Genomic DNA, 24087 nt, shown 5'->3' on the forward strand with positions numbered 1-24087 from the left:
GGGACCATGAAGCCCATTAGGGAAGTTTGAAGATAGCCTAGGTTCCTAATGATCAGACTTTTTATTTTTAACCACTGAAAGCTGGACTTGGGTGCCAAGGCCCGATTCCACCTCCACAGGGTGGGGACCATGATTGCTTCAAAGGAGGACAGAGATACAGCATGGATATGATGAGGCAGACCAGAGCCACAGTGTTTTTTTTATTTTTTAGATTTATTTATTTTCCTATTAGAAAAGCAGATTTATAGAGGGAAGGAGAGAGGGAAAGATCTTCCATCCACTGATTCACTCCCCAAATGACCACAATGGCTGGTGCTGAGCCGATCCGAAGCCAGGAGCCAGAAGCATTTTCAGAATCTCCCATGTGAGTGCAGGGTCCAAGGACTTAGGCCATGCACTGTTTTCCCAGGCCATAAGCAGAGAGCTGGATGGAAAACAGAGCAGCCAGGTTACGAACCAGTGTCCACATGGGATGCTGGTGCTTGGAGGTGGAGGATCAGCCTATTGAGCCATTGTGCCAGCCCCCACAATGTTTCAATCTGGGGTTCTCCTTTTTCCAATTTATATTAGGGGCATCCTGGCCTCTATGCTAGACTCCATCAGAAATGTTCTGTGTGACCTTGGGCCTGTTACTCCACACCTCTATGACAACCCCCGCCCCCCCCCCCCCCGCCCCATTCCCTGGCAGCTCAAGGCTGGGTGGGCCAGGCCCCAAGCATGGAGCCCCTGGTATGCATCCGGGAGGCTGGGGTGATGGGCACTGCGTTCCCATCCCAGGCGGTGCAGGTGAGAAGGCCCGGAGGGTCGCTGTGGACTCTACCCTCCTTCCCCAGTCCCCCAGTCTCGAGCCCAGCAGCGGCTGCCAGCACACCGTCCGTGCGCCCCCCTCCCGGCCGCCCGCCAACTGCGTGCCCCGGGGCCGGCAAGAAGCCACATGCCCCGCAAGGAATGCCGGGCGGCTGGGCGGCTGGGCGGGGCGGGCGCCGGGGGCCGGGCGAGCGTCCCGGAGCCCAGGCTGCAGAAAGCACGAGCCCGCACCCCGCAGCAGGCCCCCCGGCACTAGCGCCGACGGGGCGCGCACAGGCTTCAGCGGAGGGAGCGCCCGGGGTTGGGCCGGCCCCTTGGGCGCGCCCCCCGGCCCAGCGCTCTCGGGAGGAGAAGGAGGAGGAGGAGGTGGAGAAGGAGAAGGGAGGCCGTCCCATGGCCCACACCCCTCCCAGCCTGCAGCGGCTTTGGGGCCCCGGTGTGGAGCAGGGGGCTGATTAGCCGAGGCGCAGGGGTGTGGCCAGCGGGGCCCCAGGGAGTGAGTCACACACGCCACTCGCCCAGTCTCTGGGCTCTGCATGGCACTAGCGAGCTGCCGCACTGCCCTGGGGCCCTGACCGAAAATAGGAGTTGGGGGCATTCCCAGGGCTTGGCATGAGGACCCAGGGGTGCCGAGGGCGGGGCTGAAGCCCGGCGGTGGCTGGAGGGCGGTAAGCCTCGTCCGGGACGTGGAGTGGGTGGGTTTGCCCTGGCCGGCCATTTCAGCACCCGAGGACCCGCCTGTTACCTGTCCTTGGGCCTGCACCCTGGCAAGCACTCAGCAGGGTGGGTTTCACCCGCCTCGGGGAGGGTGGGGGATACCCAGGCAAACTTGGCTTTGTCCCTTCCTGCTCCCCTGGCTGACTTCTGTGCCTGGGCTCACTGTGCCATTCCCCCATGCCCTTTGCCCTTTGGCTTTGAGGTCTCAGCCTGGTCCTTCCCAGCCCTGCCTCCTGGCCTGAGCTGCCCCTTGTGCCTGACCCCCATGGGGCTGGTGGCTCCAGCCGTCCCCAGGACCAGCCCGGGATAGAAATGGCATTTCCTCTTGGCCGAGCTACAGCTGTTTTTGTTGTCTGTGTTCTCAAGCGCTTCCTCTTGGGGATGGCAGGGGAGGGTAACCAGACTCCCAGGGACCCCTGTGTACCCTCTGCGCCACTCACCCGTCTTCGCCTGTCTCTTTGATCCGCTTCCTGTGCTGGCCCTGCCTCCTGCGTCCTCAGGACAGAATGACTGAGAACATGAAGGAGTTCTTGGCCCAGACCAAGGCTGCCATGGGGGACACGGTGACGGTGGTGAAGACCGAGGCCTATTCTCCACTGCACGACCAGGACTATGGCCAGCCCTGGTGAGGCTCTCGTGTTGGGGGGCTGGGGCTGGGGGGAATGGTTGCTTGTATGGGTTGGGTACCCTTTCTACTCCCCTCCCTGCCCACCATGCTCCCTAACCATGCACTTGGATTGCCCCAGGGCCAGAGGTGAAGCCCAGGTTCTCGGATCCTTCAGGGGAAGCTGGGCATGGGCCTTAGAACTCCAGTCTTGGCACATCCCCTGCAGAGCACCAGCTGGCAGCATCGCCTCTGCCCGCTGCCCCATCCCCTCCTCCATGGCCAAGTCCCTCCCCCCTAGGCAGTCCCCATCTGATGATAGCTGTCTTGGCTTTCCTTGCTGGCCCCTACCCTGGCCAGCTCCAGGAGACCCGATGCCTCCGTCATGGAAGTTGAGCCCAAGAAGCTGAAGGGGAAGCGTGACCTCATCGTGCCCAAAAGCTACCAGCAGGTGGACTTCTGGTGTAAGTTCAGCCTGGTGCTCTGGGCCCCTCCCTCCCTGGGGCACTTGGCTCAGTGGTGCTTGAGGAAATTGACTTACCTATGAAGGTCCAAGTGCAGGTGCAGGCCCTTGGGGAGTCCTCCCACGGGAGGGAGGGAGGGCGGGTGCTGTTGTTGCTCCCATTTTCCAAGTGGGAGTACACTAAAGCTTGCGGAGGAAGTGTCTTATTCCAGGTGCTGTAGCCCCCCACAAAGTGCTCTATCCATTCCAGTGCAGACTCACCAGCCAGCTTTCTCCAGAGTCCTAGGGAAGCTGGTGGCTTCCTTGGCCTTGGCAGGTGTGTTCTTTGAGTCTCCAGGGAGCATAAGTGTGATTTGCTCCTAAGGGTCCAGGGTTGGGGAAGGGGCAGACCTGGCACTGCCTAGTCACCTGCCAACTGTGGTCCACTGCCTCTGAGCTGTCCTCCTGGTCGGCCCTCTTTCCCACCACCACTGAAACCCCCTCTTTCGTGCTTGCTTCCCTCCCGTTCCCCCTTCCCTCCGCTCCCTAGTCTGCGAGTCCTGCCAGGAGTACTTCGTGGACGAGTGCCCGAACCACGGCCCCCCTGTGTTTGTGTCCGACACACCGGTGCCCATGGGCATTGCGGATCGGGCGGCCCTCACCATCCCACAGGGCATGGAGGTGGTCAAGGAGGCCAGTGGCGAGAGCGACGTGCGTTGTCTCAGTGACGTCATCCCCAAAGGCCGCATCTTCGGCCCTTACGAGGGGCAGATCTCCACACAGGACAAGTCGGCCGGCTTCTTCTCGTGGCTGGTGAGTGGCCCCCGGAGCATGGAGGGGAACCCTCAAGGGGGAGCTACAAACACGCTGGCCCCTGAGTATTTCAGTCTACTCTTTCAGATGCGTGCATCTCACCGGCCTCTCGCCCTAGGTGAGTGTGGGCCTTGGTGGCCCAGATCTGGGCCAAGGGGAGCCCCGCCCTCCCGTGCTGATTGACAGATGCATGAAGCATCAAGACAAGCGGTGGTCAGAGCAGTTTTCCCATAATTCTCCTGTGTGCGTGCATCCAGCAGGCCACGGTGTGGCGTTTATAGAGGGTTTGCAGATCCTTGTCCTGAGATGGGTGATGACTTGGAGCTGTAGGCAGAGAGACTGAAGGATGTAATGACAGTAGGAAAAACAGTGATTGCAGGTGCTGGGCTGAGTCCACAGCAAGACCGACATGCTATCAGGGTGTGCATGGTGTCAGAGGGGCGTTCCACAAGGCCAGATACACATGGTGCTGTGGCTGAAGATGGGATACCGCGCAGAGGCATGTGGCAGTGTCGGTGGTGCCCACAGCTTGTGAGCTGTTCAGGTTTGCCGGCTCTGCTGTTCTTCCCTCACTGTGACCCTGGTGGAGTCGTTTACTTCTGTGCACCTGCCTTGTAGAGTGAGATGGCAGTGACTGAGAAAAGCCAATGGTCAACTTCTTAGAATTCTTGTACCAAGTAAACACAGCAAGCATCTACTGTTGTCATCACCGTCATCATTGTTGGCCTATTGGAGGGGTCTGGAGTGGCTTCCTTTTAGCCTGGGACTTGATTCGTCTTGGCAAGAGGGTGGCAGAAAGCTGTGTGTGGATGAAGGAGCTGAGAGAGAGGAACTGCAGTGGGGAGGCTGGGACGAAGCGACCAGTCGGGGGCACAGAGGTGGCCATGGCTCAGAGAAAGCTTTCAGAGAGCTGGGCTGTGGTCATAGGGAAGAAACGTCCACCTGTAAGACGGGGGAGGGACCTCCTGGTGCCTGCAGCAGCATGAGCAAAGGCCCTGTGGCGGAAGAGAGCATGCCCCGTGTGAGCAGCCGGGTGGTCAGTGTGCGTGGATTGTAGCAGCTAGTACAGGGGTCTGGAGGAGGACGAGGACTCGAGGCTTGACCCTGTAGGGTCCAGTGTGCCAAGTTAGGAGTGTGGTGGTTCGTTTTGAAGAATAGTGGCCAGCTTTCAGATTGATTAAAGTTGGAGGTGATGATGTTGGTGATCCAATTACAGATTTGGAAAGGGCTTCTGGGTGCAACCTGGAGAAATAGGTCAGGAGAGTAGAGGTGAGGCGTTGGTCAAGATGGGTTGCTTACTTCCCACGTCCTGGTTACAGTGCTGGGCAAGGTCTTTAAGTCAGATACCCCAGGAAAACCTGTGCCAGGGCTGGGCTGGGCTTGGAGTGATGTGGAAGTGGCAGGCTGGACGCAAGAGTTTGGACATTGAAGAGCTTTGGAGATGTCGCTTGGAGTCACCTGTGCCTAGGCAGTTGGAAGGCAGGTGTGTGGAGGGCAGCAGCGGGGAGAGCAGGGGCCGAGCGACAGGTGGACGGGTCTGGGAGGAAGCTGGGAGCAGCTGTAACAACGTGTGGTCCTGAAGGGAGTGGAGCACCCCAACAGGTGGGAAGAACAGGCATCCTGGAAGTCAAGGGACAAGAGAGGCTGCAAGGGCCTCCGTGGCTAGAAGTGCCAAATCCTGCCAAGCAACTGAGTGTTAGAGAAGGACCAAAAGTCTCCTGTGCCTTTGGTGCTGGGGAAGCCACTGGGGACTTCAGCAAGTGGTGTGCCCTGATTTTGTCAGTGCCCAGTTCAGACCCTTGCCCTGTCTGGAGACATTGTGGGGGTGGTAGCGAGAAGGTCAGAGTCAAGGTTGGCGGCCACCATGGTTATCTGCAGCAGCCCTCCCTGTAGGGGAGTGTGGCCGTGGAGACCTGATTAATGTGAAGGGGGGTGGCGGTGACCGGCGGGGTCACTTCTGGGCAGCTGGGCTGAAGATGAGCTCAGACACGGAGGAGAGAGATAGGAGTGAGATGGCGACTGCCGCCCTTCCTGGGACCGAGGGGATCGGTAGGGATAGAGAGGCCTTGGCAGCCTTCAGAAGCTGATAGATGAAGGGCGAGGTGAGGCAGCCACCAGTGCTGTCCCATCACCTCCTAGGGTTTTGATGGAGACCTCAGGCATGGCCAGGCATGGGGGCAGTCCCTTGAGGGACAGCTCCAAGGCTTGGAGTGGATAGAGACCAAATAATAACCCCCCTGAAGCTGTCCAGTTTCTGGGCACCAGAACTGTGTGCATTGTCCTGGTTGGCAAAAGGGCATTTGTAGGTGAAATGAAGTGAAGTGAAGGCTTTTGCAATGGAGAGTTCATTCTGGACCCTCTGGCTGTCCCCAGTGCCCTGACGAGCTTCATAAGAGGGAGACAAAAGGTTCCAATTTAGAGGGTAAGAGATTGACAGGTGCCACCCTGCTGGCCTTGAGGACAAGGGAGGGAGCATGGTGCTAAGGGATGCAGGCACTGGGAGCCAGGACAGGCCAGGACATGGGTTCTTCACAGAGCTTCCAGAAAGCTCTGCCAACAGTCAGCCTTTGGGACCTGTAGCCTCTGTAATGGAGGAGAATCCATTTGTGTGTGGGATTTGGAGCCAGTGTTGGCAGCTACTGATAAGACCTCTCAGTGGCTGAGGAGTTTGGAGGATATGGTTCAGCTGTGCATGGAGGTGAGCTGGTAGCTGGGACGGAAGACAACTGAGGCCAGCTCAGGCCATGGTGACCATGGTTCAAAGCACATGCAAGGTGCATCTCCTTCTCCTGGGTCTTCCAGAACTGGTGAGAAGTGAGGGAGGGACAGAAAGGGGAAAGGATGGTGGGGACAGGGTCTACCAACTTGAGGACAACATGAAGACCCTGGTGTACTTGACAAAAGTAGTTTAATGTTCGGAGAAATTACCATGGATGGAGCTGTGAGCATGGGTTGGTGGGTGGTCCATGGAGCAATTATTATGTGCCAGCTGCATACAAGGTCCCCTCTTGGCATTTCTCAGTCCCCTTACTCCCCTTGATGGTGCCACAGGGAGCCATGTCACCCATGTTGTTCAGATAAAGACACACAGGGCGAATGAGGCTGAGCCGCAGCCCCGACTGGCACATGGAGCACCTCAGGCTACTTCAGATATGCTGGTTGTCTCCTGGACCAGGAACTGTCAGAGTTCCTGTGCCGGGAGATGTGACTGAGGGGGTGCAGCATTCCTCAGACTCCACAAGCCTGCTGTGGAGTGGGTCCAAAGTCACCCCCTTCTCATGGTACAGAGCAACTAGCAACTCCACACCCCAAGCAGGGAGCTTGATATCTCACAGAGGTGGAGGAGGTTTGCACTGTGTCTTCTGGTGCCTGTGGTTCAGTTACAAGGAACAAGGGCTGTGGTGGATCGGAGGGGAAGAGGCTTGCTCCTAGCCACGCAAGGCAGAAGCAGGCTTACTGGGCCCACTGTGCTACACGGGGCTGGAGGCGGGGCGAGTGGGATTGGTTTTGACAGGATAGTTGGGGAGAGGGACTCAAAGAGCAGACAGAAGCTCAACACAAAAAGCCCATGGATTCTCAGCCTGCAGGAAAAGTGTAGTAGAGAAAATATAGAGACAGGCCTGCCACCAGACTGGTCCAGTCTCCCTCTGATGCTACAGCCCGTCCCCTGGGACAGCCTAGCCAGGGAAAGCTGGGAGTCGCAAAAGAGGACCGATTCTGCCAGGCTGGCTCTCTAGCATGGGTCTGGTGGGGGCTGGGAGGAGAGGAAGGGTAAGACGTCCTGGAGTTGGCAGCCTGACTCTGGACAGCCCCACTGGTGGGGGTGATGTGGCCTGTGGCCAGAGGCGGGGTTGGCAGCTGCCCAGGGCCATCTGAAGGTTTCCTTCCCATGGTCTGGGAGCTGCGGCAAGTGCAGGCATGGTTTTAGGGAGGGAGGGGCTGGAGGTGGCCTGAAAGTGTGTGGGAGACTATGCCCTTTGAGAGCCTTGCATGATAAGAGCCTTTGCAGGTCTGAAGTGAACAGGTGTTGGAAATGGTTCCAGGGAGCTGGGGCTGAAATGTGGGGTCTGCATGTGTGCAGTGTACATGCACACCTGTGAGCACATGTATTTGCATGTGTATGCATGCATGTGTGCTTGTGTGTGTGTGTGCACTGAGGTTGGGTATTTGGGCCACAGCTGGGAGGGAGTACCCTGCCTGCTTGAGCTGGTAGGAGAGGCAGGGAGAGTTGGACTGAACCACGGTGCCAGTTCTGGATCAGGGCCTGGAGACTGCATCCGAAATAGATGGTGATCATTTGTCAAATCCTGTGTGCTGAAGCCTTGCTTGCTGTCTTTTCTTGACCCGCCAAGTACCGTCCATAGCTGACTCCCAAGCCCAGGACCTTCGGCAACATGTGTACTCCACTCTAGTAGGAGTGGTGATGGTGTTGTACTGGGCTATCACCCGTGGTTATGAGGCGCTTCCTGTGCCTCCGGGCCCATATTTGGCACCTTTGAGCTTCAACTCCTTTGTCCCAAGCCACAATCCTGTGACATAGACATTATTCCACCCATTATGCAGCCAAGAAAACTGAGGGCTGTAGAGGATGATTCGTTTTGCACAAAGCTCTTGCAGCATTGGACTAGAATTCCAGCTCCAGAACCAGCCCTCTCACTCTACCTCGAGTCCCCTTGGCTGGACCTTATACTCCCCCTTCCTGCCAAGCTCAGGTTCCCTCTGTAGCTGCTGTCCACCAGGAGAGGATCTGCTCCTGCTGTGTGCACAGGGTGGGCCAGGGCTTGTGTAGACCCAGAGGTCATTTCCTCTCAGAATCGCTTTTGAGTGGTCTGGCTTCCTGACTGTGAATTTTGTCCCCACTTCTCCCCGTTAGAGAAGAAATGTCCCATCATCTTGCTTTCTCATCCCCTTGAGAGTTCTCTATGGTGCAGATCATTATCAAAGTTGTCCAGGATGCCTTCAGACACTACAGGCCAGGGGCGGTGCTGCAGGTAAGGAGCAGCAGGGATGCTACACAGCCAGGTGGTTTGATCCAAAGGCAAAGACAGAAAGGAGAGTGGCACAGTTTCATGCAGACCCTTATTGTTCCAGAAGGGACTTAGCCTCACCCCAGCGAGATAATGCAGAATATCCTCTTGCACTACAGCTAGAATAAGGGAGCCAAGGCAGACTGCAGCAGAGAGAGGCTGATGGGGTGTCTCACAATGACCTGAATATGCGCTTGTAGTTGCGTAGGACTCAAATCCTGCCACCACAGTAAGAGGGGAGCTTAGAGGAGCTCCAAACCGTAAGTGCCATGGGGGCCTGAGGGGTCAGCCCTTCTGGGCATGGCTCCAGGGCAGACTTCCTGGGCACCTTATTGCAGAGGATGCTGTGGCTCAGAACTGCTTGGCTCTGCTGTTCAGCCTGCCCACCTGCCCAACGCTTGTTCTGGGAAGAGACAGATGTGAAATAGTCTTTCAGAGTTTCCCAGTTCAGCATCCATTGTAGAGATTTTTTGAAAAGATTTATTTTTATTTGAAAGGCAGATTTACAGAGAGAAGGAGAGACAGAGGAGATATCCCATCAGCTGGTTTACTCTCCAAATGATAGCAATGGCCACAGCTGAGCTGAGCTGATCTGAAGCCAGGGGTCAGAAGTCTCTTCCGGGTCTCCCACGTGGGTACAGGTCCCTAGGACTTCGGCCACTCTCCGCTGCTTTCCCGGGCCACAAGCAGGGAGCTAGATCAGAAGTGGAGCAGCTGGGACATGAACCGTCACCCATATGGGTTGCTGGTGCCATGGGGTGGAGGATTAGCCTGGATCCTAGAGTTAAGATTTTAAAAAAGGATTTATTAATTATTTGAAAATGTTATAGAAATAAAGAAAGAGAGACTATGAGAGAAACAGAGAGAGAATGTTTAGTTTTCTGGTTCACTCTCCAAATGACCGCAATAGCCAGGGTAGGGTTAGGCTGAAGTCAGAAGCCAGGAGCTCCTTCCAGGTCTCCCAAGTGGGTGCAGGAGTACAGGCCATCCTCCACTTGGGCCATCCTCCACTGCTTTTCCAGGCACATTGGTAGGGAGTTTGCTTGGACCTGGAGCACCTGGGACTTGAAATCTGCATCCATATGGGGTGCTGGCATTGCAGACAGCTGCCTAACTAGCTGCACCACAGCACTGGTCCCAGTACAGATTTCTTTTAAATTTGAACCTGGAAGTACAAAAGCTCATGCCATAGCCTCCAGAAGGGAGGGTCTAGGAGACCCCTAGAACCTTGACCATATAAACACATAAACAGACCGTTGCACTGTGAGAGAGCTCAGAGCAGTTATTCCGGAAAAGAAAGATTTGGCATTTGAGATAGGTGGGAAGTGAACTGGGACACGCATACATGAACAAGGAGAATCATGCTTGTTTGGTACTTTCTATGAATTTAAAATATTTTCCCTTAATTCTCCGCTTATTTTCTTGCATTATTGCAATTCTTTTAAAATTTGTGAGACAGAAAGGGAAGGGAAGAGAGCCCGTGTGCTGCTCTGTTGCTCTGAGCATGTGCAGCTGCCAGGGCTGGGCCAGACCAAAGCTGAGAGCTAGGGATTTATCTGAGTCTCTTGTGTGGGTGGCAAGGACCAGCCGCTTGAGTTATCATCTGCTGCCGTCTGGGGTCTCCATGGGCAGGAAGCTGAGATTAGGAGCTGGAGCTGGGAATGGATTCCAGACTATACATGGGACACAGGCATCCTATAACTTTTGGGCTGAATACTCAGTCCTCTATTTGCTGTTTGTGGGGTCTCCCCCACAGATTCCTTTAGTACCCGTTGCCAGAAGGTATGAGCCTGCTGCCCGCCACCCAACCTCCCGGCCGGCGAGAGACGAACAGACAGACAGGGGTTCTGTCTAAGCAGTTCCAATTTATTGGGGAAATTCAATTTCTTATATAGGGTAAGGGATAGCCTCAGGCCGGGAATTTTGGGAATTCCAAGAGAGGAGAGACTAGGAGCCAGTTACTAGGAGCATGACTGCAGAAGCCACCTCCCATAGGCCAGGGGTAGGTGAGCGAGATGGCCCTGGTCAATCAGTATTTCCTTGGAGCTGCATGACTCCAGTCCTGGTTCACGCCCAGGGCTCTGTCCTTGGCCGCCATCTTACCTGCCAGTGACCTGGACTGTTAGTCGCCATCTTAGTGACCTGTTTGCCCCCGAACCCCACCCCGTTGGGTTGGATGATGCTGAGGTCTGTAGGAAAGTTACAAGAGGGGTATAATAAACACCCACTCTCTCTGCTGCTAGATTCACCTGCTATTTTACTTATATTTCATGACATAGTTTTATCGCTCTGTAGATCTGCTCTCACACACATATACACATTTAGGTTTTTTTCTGCACTGACTTGCAGTTGTAGCTGTCCCGACTCTCCCTCTAACCAGTCAGCCTGTGTTTCCTCAGCCAGACATTCTTTTGAAACAGGGCTGAGCAAATACACTCTTTAGATTAATGTTTCTTAATAGGAAGGCAGATTTACAGAGAGAAGTAGAGACAGAGAAGATCTTCTGTCTGCTGGTTCACTCCCCAAGTGGCTGCCATGGCTGGAGCTGAGCCAATCCGAAGCCAGGAGCCAGAAGCTTCTTCCGGGTGTCACATGTGAGTGCAGGGTCCCAAGGCATTAGGCTGACTTTAGCTGCTTTCCCAGGCCACAAGCAGGAAGCAGGATGAGAAGTGGAGCAACTGCGACATGAACCGACACCCATATGGGATCCTGATGAATGAGAGGCAAGGACTTTAGCCACTAGGCTACAGTGCCAGGCCCAACAATGCACTCTTAAAGGGCCATATTGTCAATACGTTGGGCTTTCTAGGCCAGAGTCTCATCGTGACTCTCCGCCTCCACCCCTGTAGTGTAAAGTGGTCATACTACATGACTTGTGTTCTGATATTCGTTATGAAGACTGAAATCCCAATTTCACATGCTTTTGAAAATCATATAAATAAAATTACCAGGAAAAAAAAATTTGTTCATCGTAGAAAAATGCAAAATCATGCTTAGCTCTGTTTCTGTGTAGAGAAGGAGAGGGGGAGCTGGTGGGAGCTGGCCGGCCCCTGTTGTGTGGCAACACAATGTAGTGATGACACGTGGGATGTCTGTCCAGGAGACAGTCCTGCCCCAAATTCAGGTTGTATCTCCAGCTGCCTTCAGTAGTGGTTCCTTTGACTAGGACCCACTGAAGGCTCGCAGTGTGTGGGTTGTCACATCTCATGAGTCTCCTTCATTCTAAAAAAGTCCGCCTGCATTGTTGTTTTCCCTTCCATGATGTCAACACTCATGATGACCCCAGGCTGACTGCTTGCAGAATGCTGCACGGTTTAAATATATTCGATCATTTTGCCACAACAAATTCCAATCACATGTGTTTGCACAAGTGATACTATGTCTTTCTCATGGCCTGGAATCAGGGGGAGGCACATAATGTCAGCTTGTTTTATCTTTTCCAGCAGCTGTTGATGATGCTTGTCTGTATCAATTACTATTTACTATTCATGATTTCTAAAGATTTTTGTTTCTTCCATTGCTTCTTGAGGCATTATTTGGCATTATTCTGCTTAAAAAAGATTTTGACCATCTCCTCCACCCTATCCCCAATTGAAACACCACTTTGAGTATCTGTATCAACTCATGGGTTCTTTTTCGCTCAATGTGCTGTAGTGATGGTTTATTTTGATGTTGGGGATGATGAGGGTTATCTCAGTTCTTGTCCCACATCAAAGAATTCCTGCATGATGGCCCAGGGGAGTGAGCAAAGTGAGATGTTAAGAAGGAGAAAAATGCTGCAGCAGTCAGGACCGGGGCTCCAAGGTGGGAGCTGCCCAAGAAGCTTGCCAATGATGGCTCTTTCATACACAATCTGACTCTCTCTGATTGACCCCTTTCTGAAAAGTGAGTACCAGTTTAACCAGCCAAGATGGTGGGGGGACAGTGGAGGAAGCAGAACAATTACCAATCAGAAGGCAGGGATAGCAACCAATCAGGAGGCCAGAATAACAATCCACCAGAGAACTGAAAGTGTGTGCTATTGAGTCATGCTTGTTTTGCAAAGAAGCATGGAGAGTGCTCAGTCAGGTCTGTTCTGCAGATGCAAAAACATCTGAAGGATACATTGTACGTGTTCCCTCCTCCTGTCTCCCCCTCCTTGGGGCTCCTGGAGAGGGAAGGCATGTGTTTTTTCTTTGCTCTGTTTTTCTCCTTCCTTCCTGGGGGCCCCTAGGATCCCTGACATTTTTTAATGTGTTCATCATCTATACAGCACATCCTGCTTTCCGTGCAGAAAGATCTTCCAGCCATTTCTGCTAGGAGCCCTGATGCTGTCTAGTGGGAAGCCATATATAGAAACCAAGATCCCTGTACGTAAATGTTGCTGGCGTGCCCATGCTTCTAGATTTGACCTAGGTGTGGAGGGGTTGCATAGAAGGGAATAGCCTCTGCAGCCAAAACATGGAAGGAAATGGCATCTCAAGCAATGGACACAACACATGCCAAGGCCCAGGGCCATATATGGATGATGTGGTGGTAAGGAATGGCAGAGGCACGCAATGGGCTTAGATGGCAAAGCGGAAGGTACTATATTATTCATGTTCTCAGATGCTGTGGTTCACAGAAACATGATTTATTCAATACCAACTTCTCCAGGAGTGGATCTGATTCCTCTTGGTATCAGCAGCATTAATTGTGCTCAGGTCAGGCTGTGTGGCTGTTCTGTAAACACTAGGAACTTGGTTATCACATTGTAAAACAAAAAAGAGCTCCACTTGAAAGTGTTGCACACTGAGTGCAGTGGAATCTGTCGGTCTCAAAAAAAAAAAAAAACCCAAAAGCAGCACAAGGAAACTGATGCTGAACTGGACCATGTCTCCAGGAGTGCATAGCTTCTTACCTGCCCTCCCACACTCCTTGGCCCCCTAACAGTTCCACTGCAGCTGCTCCTTTTTTTTTTTAAGATTTATTTATTTTTATTGCAAAGGCAGATATACAGAGAGGAGGAGAGACAGAGAGGAAGATCTTCTGTTTGATGGTTCACTCCCCAAGTGGCCGCAACAGCTGGAGCTGACCCATTCCAAAGCTAGGAGCCAGGAGCCAGGAGCTCTTCCAGGTCTCCCACGTGGGTGCAGGGTCCCAAGGATTTGGGCTTGTAGCCTGCTTTCCCAGGCCACAAACAGGGAGCTGGATGGGAAATGGGACAGCTGGGATTAGAACTGGCACCCCTGTGGGATCCTGGTGAGTTTAAGATGAGGACTTTAACCACTACACTATCATGCCGGGCCTTGCAGCTGCTTCTTAACTTGTGCTGTGTTCGGGTAACTTTTAGGGCCTACGGAATGCTGGTGTTACATGCGCTGAAAAAGATAATAAACAGGTAGTGAGCATTCAGCATCAGTGTGCTTGGGTAGGGTGCCTGCCCTCCTTCGTGATTCCAGCTTCCTGCTTATGCAAACCCTGGGAGGCAGCAGTCCTGGATGGGTTCCTGCCGCTCTGCTGGGAGACCTCCATTGAGTTCTCTGTTCCCAGCTTTGATCCCCTAGCCCTTGTGATGGATCGGGCCATGAACTGAAAACTAAATGCCTCTTTGTAAAGTGAATATGGCAGGAACAAGCAGGACACAGACTCCTGAGCATCTGCATTGCTAGTGCTTTTGCAGACTGTGCTTTTGCTATCAATTTTCTCACTATGTGAGACACTGGGAAATGTGACTGCCCGAGTGTCCCCAGGAGTTTCTTTTTTTTTTCTGGAACCCGCATTTATCTAGATTTGCATCTTGGCTCATGGCAGGTAGTAAGAGGAGGGCTCCGCAAGCTTTTTCTGTGCAGGGTTGAGGTTACGCAGACCCTGTCATGTCTGTTGCAACTATGGATGCATCTCAGCTTCTGCAGGAGTTGTGTTCTGAAGAGGTCCACCGAACTCTGAAGATACCCTTGCTGGCCGGCCGATTCCCAGGCTATGCCCAGGCCACTGCCCACTGCAACTGAGCCTTATACTACACCCCGGGGCATCTGTGATTGTCCCTCCTGCTGGTGCGGCTGACCACACCTATTGCCCACCAAGGTAGAGATCCAATTTCAATGGCCTGGTGTGGTAGCCTAGCGCCTAAAAACCTTACCTTGCATGTACTGGGATTCCATGTGGGTGCTGGTTCTAATCTCAGCAGTCCAGTTTAGCATTCGGCTCCCTGCTTATGGCCTGGGAAGGCAGTCAAAGACGGCCTAAAACCTTGGGACCCTGCTCCCCCGTGGGAGACCTGGACTCCTCCTGGCTTCTGGCTCTTGGCTTTGGATCAGCTCAGCTCCAGCTGTTTTAGCCACTTGGGGGATGAATCAATGGACAGAAGATCTTCTTCTCTGTCTCTCCTCTTCTCTGTATATCTGCTTTTCCAATTAAAAAAAAAGATCCAAATTCAAAATTCAGATTGAGTCCATGTCGCCTAGGTGCCAGTGTCAAGTTGAGATGTTGTGAGCCTAAGTGTTGGAAACTGGGGACTCAGTTCTGTCCTAGGTGCTGCAAAAGCAGCACAGGTATGTGGTGTTCCCATCAGAACTTGATTCGTTTCTACTTCGTGAATCCTACTCTAGTAGAACTTTATTTTCAGCCACTAAAAAATATGTGAGCCGTTCTTAGCTGGTGGGCTGTACAAAAACAGGTGTGGGCTGACCTGAACCCGCCATCAGTGTTTGCTGAGCACCAGCCTGGTACAGCAGCCATGCATTCTTGGGTCTGCATCTGCTGATGGGCTGCAGCTCTTGATAGATGTTTGTGATGTCTGGCCAATCTAGTGGGGATTACCGGACAACCTGGAGGAAGTGCTTCTGCATTTCTAGACTCTACTTGGATGGTGTTTCTTAAACTCCATCGGCCTCCTCATTCCTTGAGTCCCATGGCTGAAACCCATGGTCAGGAGCTGAGAAATGCAAGCCACCCGTGCAGTGGAGTCTAGCACAGAGGCACGTGGCCAAGGGTGACAGTTGATGGGAGATGGGAGTAACGCTGAGACCAAGCCTTCACTGGCATAGGTGCCCACTCAGTCACACATATGGTGCTATTGTGGGGGACAGAAATCTCATGGTCTGACTTTAGAAAATGAAAATTTCAAGTTCAAGGTTTCCAGAACATTCAGCTCTTAAGACAGTGTCTAAAGACTGTGGTGTAGAAACACATGGATTCCCAGTAGACTTGGTGGCTTTTTTAAAAAGATTTATTTATTTTTATTGGAAAGGCAGATACAAAGAGAGGAGGGGAGACAGAGAAGATCTTCTGTTTGATAGTTCACTCCCCAAATGGCCGCAAAGGCTGAAGCTTAGCCAGTCTGAAGCCAAGAGCAAGGAGCTTCTTCCAGGTCTCCCACACGGTGCAGGGTCCCCGGGCATTATGCCGTCCTTGAGTGCTCTCCCAGGCCACAAGCAGGGAGCTAGATGGGAAGTGTTGCCGGGATTAGAACCGGCGCCCATATGGGATCCTGGCGCATTCAAGGCGAGGACCTTAGCCACTAGGGCACTGCACTGGGCCTGGTGGCTTTTGACAGTTGGGGACTGAGAGGTTGCTGGTGTTTCCTAAATTCTCCAAGGAGACCTCTTGTCTGATGGAGGCTCCCTGAACCCCAGTCAAACACAGTGTGCCCCAGTGGATCCTCTACAAATGCTGCCCCTGGGGCTGATGGACCCTAGAACCACAACAGTCAGTCCCTGCAGTGGCTGCCACTCACTGAGCCTCAGGCGCAGTGTGTCTTGTTGCCCTGTTCTCTCATGGCAGTGCTGTGGTCAATGCCGGCGTGTCCCCTGTACAAGGTGGCAAACTCTGGCTGAAGAAGCCAGATGACTTCCCCGAGGCTAACCACAGGGCAACACTTGGAGCCGAGCGCTCTCCCAGCCCTGGACGTGCCTAATGTCACTGCCCATGTGATGTCCGCTCGGCTGTCTTCTCATGTCTCTGTGGGATATTTTGCGAGCACGTGATATTAGACGCTGCCAAGGCATGGGCAGGTTGCTGCCACACAACCCTTGGCTGATTGCAGTTTTTAACAGCTTTGTTGAGATAGAACTCAAGGGCCATGCAGTCTGTCCATTGAAAGCGTGCAGTGTGGGATAGATTCTTAGTGTAGTTAGAGAGGTGCAGACATCACCATATCCCATTTGAAGTCATTGTTTCACATTAAGACACAATCCTATCTCTTTTGGCCCCACTGTCATTCCCCACACCACCCAAGCCCAAGACAACTGCTTGTCTACTTTTCTGATTGTAGCTCGCCCTGTTCCGGGCTGTCATAGGAATAAGCTCTCATAGTACGTGGTCTTTTGTGGTTGACTTCAGTTTAATGTTTTCAGGATTCATCCACGTGGCAACCCATAGCCTTCCCTTTCAGTGGGGGATCATTTCCTGTCTTGTGGGTCCACTGCATTTTGTTTATTCAGTCCATGGTACCTACATTTTGGCAGTTGTGGATAATATGTTATGCATGTCTTTGTTTCTATTGAGGATAGCAGCTGTGAGTAGAGTGCCTGGGTCAGGTGCTAACTTGAGGAGCTGTCCTCCTCATTTGAGGAGCTGTCCAAGTGTTATTCTAAAGCAGACGGACCACTTGACATGTCTTCCAATGATATGCAAGGGTTCAAATTTCTTCATATTTTTGTCAGCACTTGCTTTTAGCCTACTTTTTAGTTCTAGCCATCTTGGTGGAGAAGTAATATTTCATAGTGGAGCTTTTGAATTTTCCCTTAAAGCTGATTTTCATGGCACCGGCCATTGAATGGAAGTAAACCATGACAAGTATGCAGGTTGCACAGTGGACAACCACATGGGGTACTTTACACATCAATTAGGTACTTCCCTGTTCCATGTTAACTTGGAAGCCTCTGCCAATATTCAGTGGGATAGTTCGAGTTTCTTCCTGTTTGCTTTTTCTCCGGGCCTGGTTTACATTTTTGCTAACTTCCGGCCCTGCCAGATGCTCCTTCCTCTCTTTCCCACCCTTGAGCAAGACCCTCCCTGGAGGTCGTAACTGAGCAACAGGTCTCAGGCTGGAATCACTGAGGGCTGCTTCCTAGGAGACCGTTTGAGAACTCAAGATGCCCTCTGCCTTCCCCGGTGAACACTCTCTGTGCAGAAGAGGGAGGTGCCATGCCATGGGTACGCTGATTCTTTGACAGGCACAGCAGTGGGAGGAGCTAGCCCTAGATTCTGACGTTCCTGGTTCCTGATCCTGGTCCACGGCCTGCTGGGCCTAATCGCCCGTGCCTGCCAAGCTGCCTGTCTAACGGGACCCACCTCCAAAGCGGGTGTGAATCACAGGCAGGTGATGGACAGGTCACAGGTGGCTTTGTTGAGTATCAGGCGAAGCTGGTCACAGAGATGAAATCTGAACTTGAAGTAGGTCACACCTGTGTGTGGAATCCGGGACCGTGTGCAAACAGATCTTAAGGCCTTAGTACAAAAAAGAGCAAACTTTGTTTGTTTCTTTGTTTTTATTACAACAGAAAGAGAAAGCTGAGGAAAAAGAGAGGAAAGGAGGAAAGAGATTTTTCCTCCACTGATTCACTCCCCAAGTGCTGAAGTGAGGAGCCTGGTACCTGATGCAGATCTCCCATGTGAGTGACAAGGGCCCAGCTAGTTGAACCATCACCTGCTGTGCTCAGGCTGCGCATTAGCAGGAGGCTGGATCAGAAGTAAAGGGACTGGGACTCAATGAGGCCCTCCATATATGATGTGCAGGCCCTGCAAGTGGTGTCTACCCCGTACAGGACCATTTGAAGCTTTGAATGCTTTGACCTGGCCCAGCCTTGTGATCATGGGGCATTTGGAGGCAGTGCTGCAGACATACTGCATAGGGTAACATACGGTCAAGGACAGCACATTAAGTGCTGAAACATTCACTGCAGGGCAGCTCATGGGCTACATGTTGTCACAGGGCTCCTCCTTCTAGAATCATTGGTAAAGCCGGCAGGAGGTGATGGATATGCTTACCACGTGGGTTGTGGTGATACTTTCACAGATGGATGTTTGAGAGAGTAAATGGGTAAATGGACTGTAATTTTTTAATGGAAAGAGATTGATTCCATCTACTGGTTCACTCCCAAGATATCCACAGCATCTGGGGCTGGGCAAGGTTGAAACCAGGAACCCAAAACTCTGTATGGGTTTCCCACATGTGCAGATACTAGAGCCCTCACCTGCTGCTTCTAGGATACATGTCAGCAGGAAGTTGGAATTGAAAGCTGAGCCAGGACTCAAACCAAGGCGTTCTGAGCGGGACATGGGCATTCCAACAGATGTCTTAATGCCTGCACCCAACGCCCATCCCCACAGGAGTATTCTTGTACACCAACTTACCTGGTTGTATATGTTAAACATGTGCAGCTTTATCTATGTCCATTATGCCTCAACCACGTTGCTTCTTTAAAAAGGAATTTGATAGGGCCCGGCGCAATGGCCTAGTAGCTAAAGTCCTTGCCTTGAACACGCTGGGATCCCATATGGGTGCCAGTTCTAATCCCGGCAGCTCCACTTCCCATCCAGCTCCCTGCTTGTGGCCTGGGAAAGCAGTTGAGGATGGCCTAAACCTTGGGACCCTGTACCCGCGTGGGAGACCTGGAGGAAATTCTGGCTCCTGGCTTCGGATCGGCACAGCACTAGCCGTTGCAGCTCCCTTGGGGAGTGAATCATCAGAAGAAAGATCTTTCTCTTTATTTCTCCTCCTCTCTGTATATATGACTTTGTAATAAAAATAAATGAATCTTTTCCAAAAAAAGGAATTTGGTAAAAGTCGTTTCAGAGCAATGGAAGGAACCATTGACGTCCTTATCTGTTGAGTCTAACCGATGGGGTCCATCATGGTTCTTTAAGGTCTGTGAACCATGAAGAAGTTATTCTCACATTCCAGAACTCATGGAGTGCTGCTGCTCACGTTTGAAGAGCTCTCCTGGTGGTGTCCTTCAGCCCCAGGCCAGGAACCCAAGACCTGGGAAGGCTCCCTGCTGCCTTTGTCCTGCTGGACATAGCAGAGGGCACAGTCCAAGTCCAAATTCAGGCTAGTCTGATCCTCTCTCTGCTCCTCAGTCAGCTCAGCTGGAAAGTGGCTGGAAAACAAGCAACATTGTGTTCTACTGGAGTTTCTTATTTTTAAAAAGATTTGTTGGTTTGAAAGAGTGATGTATAGAGAGAAAGAGACTTAAAAAAGAGAGCGAGCAAGAGAAAGAGAGATCTTCCATCAGCTGATTCACTTCCCAGATAGATGCAATAGCTGGGGTTGGGCTGGTCTAAGGTCAGGAACCAGAAGATTCCGCCTGGGTGCAGAGGGTCAGGTACTCGAGCCATCCTCTGCTGCTTTCCCAGGCACATTAGAAGGCAGCTGCCAGGACCCGAACCAACTGCCTTGTGGGATGCTGATGCTACCTGGCAGCTTTGCCCATTGTGTCACAGGGCTACCCCTCCCACTTGGAGTTCCATAGTGGATCCGGGTAGAGGCTCATAGACCAGGAAGCAAAGGCTCTTCCACTGACTGCTGCCTTCCAGGGAGGCAGAATTGAAGAGTTAGAGACTTTCTAGGTTCATCAATATGAGCAATGTGCTATGCTGGTCAGTGTTTTGACCACCTGCTAGTGCTACTCAGTGTGTGTCAGGGGAGGAGGGTTTGGTGGGAAGGAGGACCTGGGTGAATTCCAAGTTGTGAATGCTACCTTGGCAACTCTCATGAGAAATAACATAGTAGCAACTGTAGACATAGTTGATGCTGAAATTTCCAGATCATAGATGATACTGGGATGCGGTAAAACAGTGGTGAAGGGTGGGCTTTGAGCATTACCTTTTAAAAAATGATGTGCTTTGTTGACTTGTGAGTTTAGATCGTTTAGTTTTCAGTAATGACTCTGTTTAATAGCGGATCCACAAAACTGCTGTAACTTTAATACTCCATCCTGGTTAATAATCAGTGGAACTCTGCTTCAGGAAACCATTCATTTCCTTTTTATTAAAATATTTATGTTATATAAACTTCTTTACCCCTCCCCCCCTTTTTACTTTCCTTTGGTTAAAAGGTTCTTCATCCAACTATCCAGCCATTCACTCATTCATTCTACCAGTGTCCCACCATACACTGTGTTAGGAACTTGGGTCTCCAATGTGGACAAGGTGGCTGTGTGCTTTATTTAGTTTTGTTCATTGACCAATGCTCTGGAGAGAGAAATGGTCTATTATCTGACCAACAGATAGGTAAGCCCTCTTAACTGCATACCTGCCCTTTGTAACTAATGTTCTAAAGGCAGACAGGCTGATGCTATCAAGATAACACAGGGGTGTGACAGGGGAGGACTGAGCTCATGAAAGGTTTCTCCCATGGGGCGGATTTTAGGACAGTCAGCTTGGACTCACGTATACCTTACTAGGTAGGACACAAAGATTAGTGGGTTTTCATTGAAGTGGGTTTTGATGATATTCTGCCAGCTCTACTTTCAGACCAGGGATGGTCTCCCAATGAAACTGTTGAATTTAACTGGACAATAAGATGCTGGACTCTATGGATGGTCCATCCTCGCAATGAGGGAATCATGACTGGATATGAGCTGTACTATTGCAACAATTTGGAGGAATCCACCATGGGGAAAGGGCATGGGGAGGGGTTGGGGGAATCCTAGAGCCTATGATACTGTGTCATAAAATTTAAAAAAAAAAAGTGATGGTGGAATAAAGCCTGTTTTACTGAAGACAGGGTGCCCTCAGCAGCAGGCCCTGAGGCTGCAAACATGTTGGCAGAAGAGGAACCCTCTCATGTCGCTTGTGCCAGTGGTGTGGGGTGACCTGTGCCTCCCACTGAACGTGTGTGTGTGTATAGAGAGAGTCTGATGGATTGAGCTCCCGTGATTGCAATTCAAGGATACTGGAAAGGTCCTTATTGGCCAAGATGGGTGTGTCCATCAATACCAAGGAGAAAGATGGTCCCATTCATGTGCTGTGAGCTCCAGGGAGTCCTGGGTTTTCTTGTCTGCTTCATCACAAGGAGAAAAGGAAGGTACAGAGACTTCTGACTATAGCTCGGGTTTCATTTCAGGACCAGCAGGTGGGGCCAGGCCCAGGGAGGGCTCTCTGGGAAAGCCCATGCTAGTGTCTCTCTCTGCCTTGCAGATTGTGGACAAGAACAACCGCTATAAGTCCATCGACGGGTCGGATGAGACAAAAGCCAATTGGATGAGGTGAGTCCTGCCCTGTGCTGATTGCCACGGGGCCTGGCCTGGCCTCTGGAAAGGAGGCCATGAGGAGCAAGGGTCAAAGGTATCTCTAGTGAATGGAGCACTGCCCTAGAAAGTTCTGACTCTCTGGAGTTTGGGATGTTGCTCACTCCCTGGGTGGTGGTGGTGGTGGTAAATGCCCAGGCCTCCCTTGGGAAGCTCTGCAGGAGGGCCGTGGCCAGGGCAGTGGACACACACTTGGCACTGGATCTGGTGTACTCAGGCCCCAGGACTTGGGCTCATGGCACCTTCTTCAAGGGAGGGAGATGCAGGAGTCGTTCCCGGCTCCCCAGTGGAGAAGAAGGCTTCTGGCCAACTCCCAAGCTCGATTTCCAGCAGGACTTGCTGCCTGGCTTCGAGTTCTGTTGAGAGTGATTTTGCCTCCTTGAAATAGAGGTTTGGAATAGAAGGATCCTTAGAGGCCATCCAGGGGAGAGCAGGAGCCTGGCCCGGAGCCATCCCTATGGCTGAGCCGAGCCTGGAACTGTGCTGTGTACTGGTCTGTGTAGTGTGCCAGGGACCTTGGCCATGGGGCTGCATGGGCAGTGGTGGGAAACAGGCTCCTCATTGCCTCCTTGATGGTCTCTCTAGGGCCAAGGACATTGCCTGGGGGTTTGGATCTGGGTTGACAGAGGTGGGGGATGCTTGTAGGTGGCAGAGTGACTGTGCCAGTGGCAACTTCCTGGGCATTGAAACTCTGAGCTTCCTGGAGCAAGTGAGTAGAGATTGGTGGGAGGCAGGAGACCATAGGGAGGTGCCCTTTCCACTGGCCCTGTGCCCACCTGTGCTCCCACCAGAGAGCCTGGATGGGCTGAGCTGCATCCTCCCAAAAGGCTGCTGTCCTCAGTGCTGCTTCGCTGGTGCAGCATGGGAGATCTTGTGGTGTAGGGACAAGCACCCTTTCCAGCCCCTGTGACCCAGACAGCACCCTGAAAGGATTCCTGGGAAGGCAGAAGACACTACCTGCTCCGAGCCCCTAGGCGCAGGTTAGCTGGACACCTGCACTTGCTGCTGCCCCATGCATTGAGCACCTGCTCGCTTTAGACTCTGCACTACTGGGTGCCCAAGGTAGCTAGCACCCATTCCTTAGAGATGTCACTGCACGGAGGCCCTGACAGAACAGGAGAAGCCTTGGCTGTGGGCCTTCCATGTAGCTAGAGTTGGGTCTGGGGTGCCGTGTGCAGGTGGAGACGCGGTCCTGACCCCGACCCCTGGCTATACTGGGAGAGTGTGCCTATGATTGTCCATTCTGGCGTCAGGCTTTCCTGCACTGTCGTGCTCATGACTCTGTCCACTCCTCACCCCTCTTGGAGCTCTTGCTTTGGAGATAAGGCTTTCTCACAGCCCGGAAGTAAGGAATTCCTTAGGAGGACTCATAGCCATTATCTGGCACCCCCTGGAATCTGACTTGGCTGGACTGGGCCTGGGGTGCTCGGATGGCTCCAAGTGCTCCACAGTGCCAGGGATGTGCTGAGAGCTGCCACTATGTACTCAGCATCCTGCCTCAATGATCAGACCAAGGCCCACAATAAGACAGGATCTTACTCCAGGTGACAGAACTGGAGTGGGGACAGCAGCACAGGGAACCCAGTGCAGCATGGTGGGTGTGCCCTGAGAGTGGCTTGAACTACCTCCACCCCCCTGCTCGCTGGGGTTCCCCCACGCCTCCCATAATCCACACCCTGACTCCTGACCAGAGAACAGTGCCTGCGTGGTCACAACCAGCAGATAACATCGTATGAAGGCTCAGGGAGCACCTTGGGTCATGGGTGTGTGGTTCATTGCCATGGAGATGCCCTTTTCTGGTAATGATTGGAAGAGGGGGAAGGGAGAGCCAGTTTTCTGGGAGCAGTGCTCTGCACCTGCCTTCTGTACAGCTTCCATGTGTGCAGCTCTTCGTGGCTTAGGAATGATGGATTGGAATGGGTGATGGGCCAGGAAAGGAATAGGCACTCACATTTGGAGCCTTGACTTTGTGGCAGCCCAGGCAGTGTCAGGTGCCCTGTGTGCAGGGTCCTTCCACCGGGAGCTGCTGTGGTGTTGGCGGCCTCTAGCAGGGCCTGGAGACCATTTTGGTAGCCCCTGCTCTGCAGGTGGATGCTACCGATTTTTATGGAGGGTGTGGATTCTGCATGGCATGGGGTGTGCCTTCTCCCTCCAGCAAGCAGCTCCCCAGCTTTACCTGACAGTGGTGGTGACACTGAGACCAGCAGAGTCCTCCCGCCAGCCCTGGGAGGCGACAGCGGAAGGACTGCTCTGGTTACCCTGAGACCCCAAGGTGGGTACCCACCTTGCCCAGGGACACTTGCTCTGTAGTTCCAGATGCCTCTATCTCGTATTCAGCCTTCCTCCCTCTTCCCATTCTTCAGGATTCGGGGTGGGAGTAGGTGGGGTAATAAGGGCTGCAGAGCTTTAGCTGTGTGATTTGGGAAGCAGCGAGAGGTGAGTCAGGCTCTGCATTTCACTCCA

The 24087-nt window shown here is 52.6% G+C and overlaps 1 protein-coding gene across 2 annotated transcripts in view; it reads left to right on the top strand.

Annotated features, from left to right (window-relative positions):
• Positions 1-24087, top strand: part of PRDM11 (PR/SET domain 11) — a 77387-nt gene that overhangs the window by 35256 nt on the left and 18044 nt on the right. For both annotated transcript variants that reach the window (XM_040980151.1, XM_040980152.1), the window contains 4 exons: positions 2025-2149; positions 2489-2592; positions 3121-3383; positions 21515-21582. In XM_040980151.1, the coding sequence (XP_040836085.1) occupies positions 2031-2149; positions 2489-2592; positions 3121-3383; positions 21515-21582 (554 nt within the window). In that variant the 5' untranslated portion in view covers positions 2025-2030. The remainder of the gene's footprint in view (positions 1-2024; positions 2150-2488; positions 2593-3120; positions 3384-21514; positions 21583-24087) is intronic.

This window comes from Ochotona curzoniae, unplaced genomic scaffold, assembly GCF_017591425.1.
Source record: "Ochotona curzoniae isolate NIBS_2020 unplaced genomic scaffold, NIBS_Ocur_1.0 contig_3432, whole genome shotgun sequence".
In the NCBI taxonomy this organism is placed as follows: domain Eukaryota; kingdom Metazoa; phylum Chordata; class Mammalia; order Lagomorpha; family Ochotonidae; genus Ochotona; species Ochotona curzoniae.